The sequence below is a fragment of the Anguilla anguilla genome, chromosome 9, assembly GCF_013347855.1.
Source record: "Anguilla anguilla isolate fAngAng1 chromosome 9, fAngAng1.pri, whole genome shotgun sequence".
Classification (NCBI taxonomy): Eukaryota; Metazoa; Chordata; class Actinopteri; order Anguilliformes; family Anguillidae; genus Anguilla; species Anguilla anguilla.
Window position 1 is genome coordinate 30124093 of NC_049209.1, and position 6000 is coordinate 30130092.

The 6000-nt window shown below is 49.0% G+C and overlaps 1 protein-coding gene across 5 annotated transcripts in view; it reads right to left on the bottom strand.

Moving 5' to 3' along the window:
- dacha (dachshund a) overlaps nucleotides 1-6000 on the bottom strand; it is a 156940-nt gene that overhangs the window by 31992 nt on the left and 118948 nt on the right. For 2 of the 5 annotated variants that reach the window (XR_004766768.1, XM_035431915.1), the window contains exons 4-6: nucleotides 3856-3879; nucleotides 3029-3181; nucleotides 2200-2372 (exon numbers count right to left, since the gene is read on the bottom strand). Coding sequence is in view for 4 of the 5 variants with exons in the window: in XM_035431915.1 (XP_035287806.1) it covers nucleotides 2200-2372; nucleotides 3029-3181; nucleotides 3856-3879 (350 nt within the window). In the remaining variant the exon portion in view is untranslated. The remainder of the gene's footprint in view (nucleotides 1-2199; nucleotides 2373-3028; nucleotides 3182-3855; nucleotides 3880-6000) is intronic. The other 3 variants (XM_035431918.1, XM_035431917.1, XM_035431919.1) reach the window with 3 other exon arrangements.

Below are 6000 nucleotides of genomic sequence, written 5' to 3' on the forward strand. Positions count from 1 at the left end.
ACAATCAGCGTGAGAGGCAACAGTGTAGTGCTGCAGCTAAAGCGCTTGGTCTCAAAGGTTGCAGGTTCAAATCCCAGCTGCAGCACATGCCTTTGCACTCCTGAGCATGCTCATTTCTCAACAAAACAATCATAATAATAACATCAAAGTAGCGACAAAAAACAACAAAAATAATGCTAATAATGCAAATAATATTAATAATATTAAGAAGAATAATAACAACAACAATAATAATAATAATAATAATAATAATAATAATAATAATAATAATAATAAACCTTGCTGCAAACACACTGAATTACGATGGCACATTATCACAGCTGTAATGCACCACACTACATCACAATCACGCTTTGTCACCATTACACGGCATCGCAATGCATCACACTCGCAGGATATCGCTAATTTTGTCGTGGATGCATCACAGTCGCAGCATATCGCAACTGCACGCGCGTCACGGTGCAATTACACTTTGCACCATTACGCCCGCTCACAATCACACTGTGTCATAACCGCACTGAGCAGATACTGCAACACTGTGCAACAATCGCAATACATCATACTGCATCACAACAATTTATAACGTCGCGTCGCAGTCACACTGTATCACTTGTCAGCACACGGACGTGAACACAGAGATAGCGGGACTCAGAGCAGGCATGACATGTATCGTAATACACTGATTTAACACCAGGGAGCAATTGGCCTGGGAGACCCAGCGCCCTTCAGCTTTATCCAGTCAAAGAGTGGGCTGACGCTGGGACAGACGGGTGGACAGACAGGCAGGCGGACAGACAGGCAGGCAGACAGACAAACAGACAGAAAGAGCTACAGTCAGACAGACAGAGGTACAGACAGACAGACAGAAGTACAGGCAGACAGACAGACAGACAGAAAGAGCTACAGTCAGACAGAGGTACAGACAGACAGACAGAAGTACAGGCAGGCAGGCAGACAGACAGAAAGAGCTACAGTCAGACAGACAGAGGTACAGACAGACAGACAGAAGTACAGGCAGACAGACAGACAGACAGAAAGAGCTACAGTCAGACAGACAGAGGTACAGGCAGGCAGGCAGACAGACAGAAAGAGCTACAGCCAGACAGAAAGAGCTACAGTCAGACAGAAAGCGCAATAGTCAGACAGACAGAGGTACAGACAGACAGACAGAGGTACAGACAAACAGACAGACAGCTTTGTGCTGATTTCCGCTCTGATATCTTTGTAGGGTAAGGCAGGCTGGGCAAGCTTGAGCACACACACTCCTGTGGGCCATCTGTACACCGCGTGTCACTGTACAAACAGAGCGGATCCAGACAGCGCCCGCTCCCACACACACACACACACACACACACACACACACACGCACACACATACACGCATGCCTGCTTAAACCCCTCCCTCCTGCTCTAAGAATACACCTGTCACACACAATCAGACGTGTGGGGATCACATGCAGGTAAACAGCGCTGGGGGGAGTAATGACAGACAGAAAGAGAGAGAGAGGGGCCGCAGGGGGTAGACTGGCTGCAGGGGGTAGACTGGCCAGGTCTGACAGAGCGAGGGTTCTGCCCCTGGCACACAGACACTCACCGACCCCGCCCCTGTCAGACACGCCCCATGTCCACCTGCTACCCCCCCATCCCTGTATGTACGAATTTCCCACAATGCACTACTCCTGATCCTCCCCTGTGTAGCGGGGTGGGTTGGGAAACAGAAGAGTCTAAAACATGGCTACATACCGTATGAATATCCTAATACACAGGCATATCCCCCACGAATAATGCCCCCCCCCACACACACACACACATATATATACAGCACACCACCAGTACTACAAATCCACACCCACACACACATACTGTATACCCCAAGCAGCCAGCAGTATACACAACAGATCCACACACATGCATTCTATGGTCATTTACCCGCTCAGTAATGTAGCAACACGCGCAGTGCTCCGTCTAACACACCAGCTTCTGCGTTTTAACGAGCCTTCCTCACCGAACAGGAGTGTGTGCACTGACAAGCCTTCAGCCTCAGACAATAGGCAGCGTGCGCACTGGCCTACAGAGGCGTGTCATAGACGGGAGGCCCGCGGCGAACAGCGGCGGTACGCGCGGACAGACGGATGGACGGACGGGCGGGCGAGCGAGCGGACGGCGAGCCGCGCGGGAGAGCCGCGGACGCCGCGCTTACCTTGATGACGGAGGCTCCGGCGCGGGACAGGGGGCTGTGCATCTGAGCGGCAGCGGCCATGTTCGCAATCGTGTTCAGGTGGTTCATCTGGTTCATCGCCATGGCAACCGATGCGGGAGGCAGGCTGACGGGAAGGAGGGGGTGTGGCATCATCATGAACGGCAGGTCGAGTCCTGCGCGAGGGAGAGAGAGAGAGAGAGAGAGAGAGAGAGAGAGAGAGAGAGAGAGAGAGAGAGAGAGAGAGAGAGAGAGAGAGAGAGAGAGAGAGAGAGAGAGAGAGAGAGAGAGAGAGAGAGAGAGAGAGAGAGAGAGAGAGAGAGAGAGAGAGAGAGAGAGAGAGAGGGGCCGCTTGTCACCGTGGCAACAGCAACAGCCCCAGGAAGCTGACACGTGTCCAGACTCAGGTGATCATTAACCAGTCATCGCAACTGAGATGTGTGGCGCTACGCAGAGAAACATGCTTCATGTCTGAGGAGAACTGAGAATTATTAATCTGCTCTGGAACAGTGAGAGAGGAAGTGGTCAGCAGGATATGACAGTCTCTCCCTTCGATAGTGTGGGACTGTAAGTACAGCCTTACAGAGAGGTATCTCAGCATGTAAAAATGTCTCCCCCGGGAGTGGGGAGGAACAGCTAGCGCACACAATGTGACTCACACAGAGCACACGAGAGCTGGAGAGCGGGGGGGGGGGGGGGGAGACGGAGGGAATGAGAGGAGAGGAGAGATGGACAGCCATGGAGGAGTAATGCAGGGAGAGATGGGAAAGAGACGGAGGGAGGGAGGGAGGGCGGTGGGGAGGGAGGGCGGTGGGGAGCCCTGGGGACTCACGATTGGCCAGGAGGTGGCTCTGCTGTAGGGAGCTGAGGTGGGAGGCGGACAGGCTGTGCTGAGCCGACAGGCCGGCGTGACCCAGGCCGTGCGGGCCAGCGGGTGGGGGAGGGGACTGCAGCTTCTCTTTATCCCAGGAGGACTCACTGCCACCTGGGGACACAGAGAGACAGGAGGGGGGTGGGTGGGGTTTGGGTGGGCGGGGGCCGAGCGAGCCGCAGACACGCCCACAGGGAACAGGCAGCGAGCACAGCAGCCACAAGGCCGGAAGTGGAACCGCGAGGCGGCGCGGCTCGGAGAGTTCCGCAACGGCGCGACCCGACACAGGCGGCGATCACCCGAATCGCCGCCGCGCGGCAACCCGCCACGGCCAACCAGCGCACAGCGCACAGCGCACAGCGCACTGCAGCGTGAACCTTCCACCAGCCACCCAGCCAGCCAGCCAGCCAGCCAGCCAGGCAGGGAGAGGGTTAATCTCCAAAGCCTTTCCAGTCAAATAATGTTGAGGGTTGAGTGTCTCATTCATAAACAAATCAATAAAATGGAATGTAATGAAAGCTTGATTGCGAGGGGCCATGAAAGGAGTTAAGTGGAATTGCACGGGAGAAAAAAACAAAAGAATCAAAATCATTGTATAATTCTGCTTAATAAGCAGCAGAATTCCTGAGAGTGGAATAACAGATGGTGTTTTTGCAACAGATTGCTGTGAGTGATTCTTTTAATAATAATGCGAATTAAACCCTTCCTCTGCAGAATTCACTCCTACATCAGGGAGCCATTTCAATGAGACTAAAAAACAGGCCTAAACTAATGTCTGAGTATCACACCTGAGGCCCACATTGCTCTTTGTCCTGAGAGAGAAAGAGAAAAAGGAGAGACAAAGAGAGAGAGGGAGAGAGAGAGAGAGAGAGAGAAAGAAAGACCGTATCTTTCAGAAATTCATAATAATACATCCAAACTTCCGAACCTGGCTTGAAACACAACTAATGCAAATCACCCTTGGGAAGAAAAGGTGGTATGCATTTTGTGACAAAGTATGTAACTGCCTGCTGTAGCCTCACTGACAGTGGTGGCCCCTAATCCCTGTTTAATGTATTATTATTATTAGTAGTAGTAGTAGTAGTAATAGTAGTAGTAGTAGTAGTAGTAGTAGTAGTTGTAGTAGTAAAAGTAGTAGCTGCATTGGTACAGTAATTTTTGTAACTCTTGCTATAGAATTTATATTCCTTGGCAACATGGATCTATTCTGAATGAAATCAAGCCAATAAAGATGAAGAGAGAGAGAGAGAGAGAGAGAGAGAGAGAGACCTAGAGGCGGGATGGGAGGGGCTGAGTGGGGTATAGGACAGGTGTGTGGGGGGTGGGAGAAAATGTGTGTGGAGAGGGGGGGGCGGGGGGTAGAAATGAATAGTGAAATGATCACAGGTTCCAGTTTTTTGCATCCATTCAGCTAGCAGTAGGCAGAAACCGATCTGGGTCAAGTGCATGTGGATTTTGGAATATTTATTTTTGATATACAGTGCCTTCAAATATTATTCGCCCCCATTGAACCTTTTTAGCCTGTTACACCTTAAACTTTCAATGCACTGAAATATTTCCACCTCACCAATATAATAAATTGAACACATTTATAATGCAAAAAATATTTTTTATTCAAACTTCTTTTTTCAAAAATGAAAAATGCACATTTATCATTTACAAAAGTAATTCCCCCTCCTAGTCGATACTTTGTAGATAGGCCTTTGGTAGCAATTACAGCTCTGAGTCTCCTTGGATATGTCTGCATTTAGATTTCAGATTTTAGCCCATTCCTCCATGAAAATTTGCTCCAACTCAAGTTAGATGCCACATTAGATGAAGTGTGTTTGTAGGCAGCAATTTTCAGGTCATATCACAGATTTTCAACAGCATTTGACTCTGGGCTTTGGCTTGGCCTTTCCAGAATACTGACAGTTTTAAGCCACTCTAGTTGTTGCCATGTGCTTTTGAATGATTGTCCTATTGAAACATGAACCTTTGCTCTTACATGTTCTCCTCATGGATTAAGCTCCATCCATCTTGCTCTTCATGGCGACAAGCTTCCCAGTCCCTCCTGCTGAAAAGCAACCCCATAGCTGGATGTGTCCACAACTATGCTTGACAGAAGAGATAGTGTTACCTGGGCGATGGGCCGTGTTTGGTTTGAGCCAATCACAGCTCTTTGCTTTCAGGCCAGCTTTAGTCTTCCAGAAGGTCTCAGAGTCTGTCATATGGCTTCTGGCAAACTCCAGCCATGACTTAACGTTGGCCTTTCCCAGAGGTAGCTTCTGTCTAGCCACTTCCACAAAAAGTAGCAGCGTCAGTGTTTCAGATGGCCTCTTGGTCATTTCTCTGACAGAAGCCTTTCTCGTCCGGTTTCTCAGTTTTGCAGGATAGCCTGATTTTGATAGTGTCTGGGTTGCACTATATATTTTATTTTTTGTTAAAACTGACTTAATGGCGCTCATGGGAAATGTTCAAAGCTTTGTCAACCTACTCCAGCTTGTTGCCTCCTAACAACATCTCTTCATCTCAAAGTTTAATTTAGGTTGTTAATACAAAGCGGGTGAATGCATATCAGCTCAGTCATACATTATAAATAATAGATGTACCAGAAAAATATTCTGGGGTCACTGCAGTTTACTGGCATGCAGACCCAGCATTAAAAAGTGACCATACACCTGAGTCCAACTTCTGCTTCAGCATTCTGCTTCCAGTGCGAATAACAGCTGAGACTACACCCTGAGGGCAGGAAGAAGAATACTTGCAAAAACTGAGAGAACACATTCTGTGATGTCACAATTCTGAAGAACACTTGCACAAATGAGAGAACACATTCTGTGATGTCACAATTCTGAAGAGTACTCGCACAATCTGACAGAACATTCTGTGATGTCACAATTGTGCTGTTGGCAGCATGTAAACTGGGCTGAGTGAGAACTGCACTGGCACAG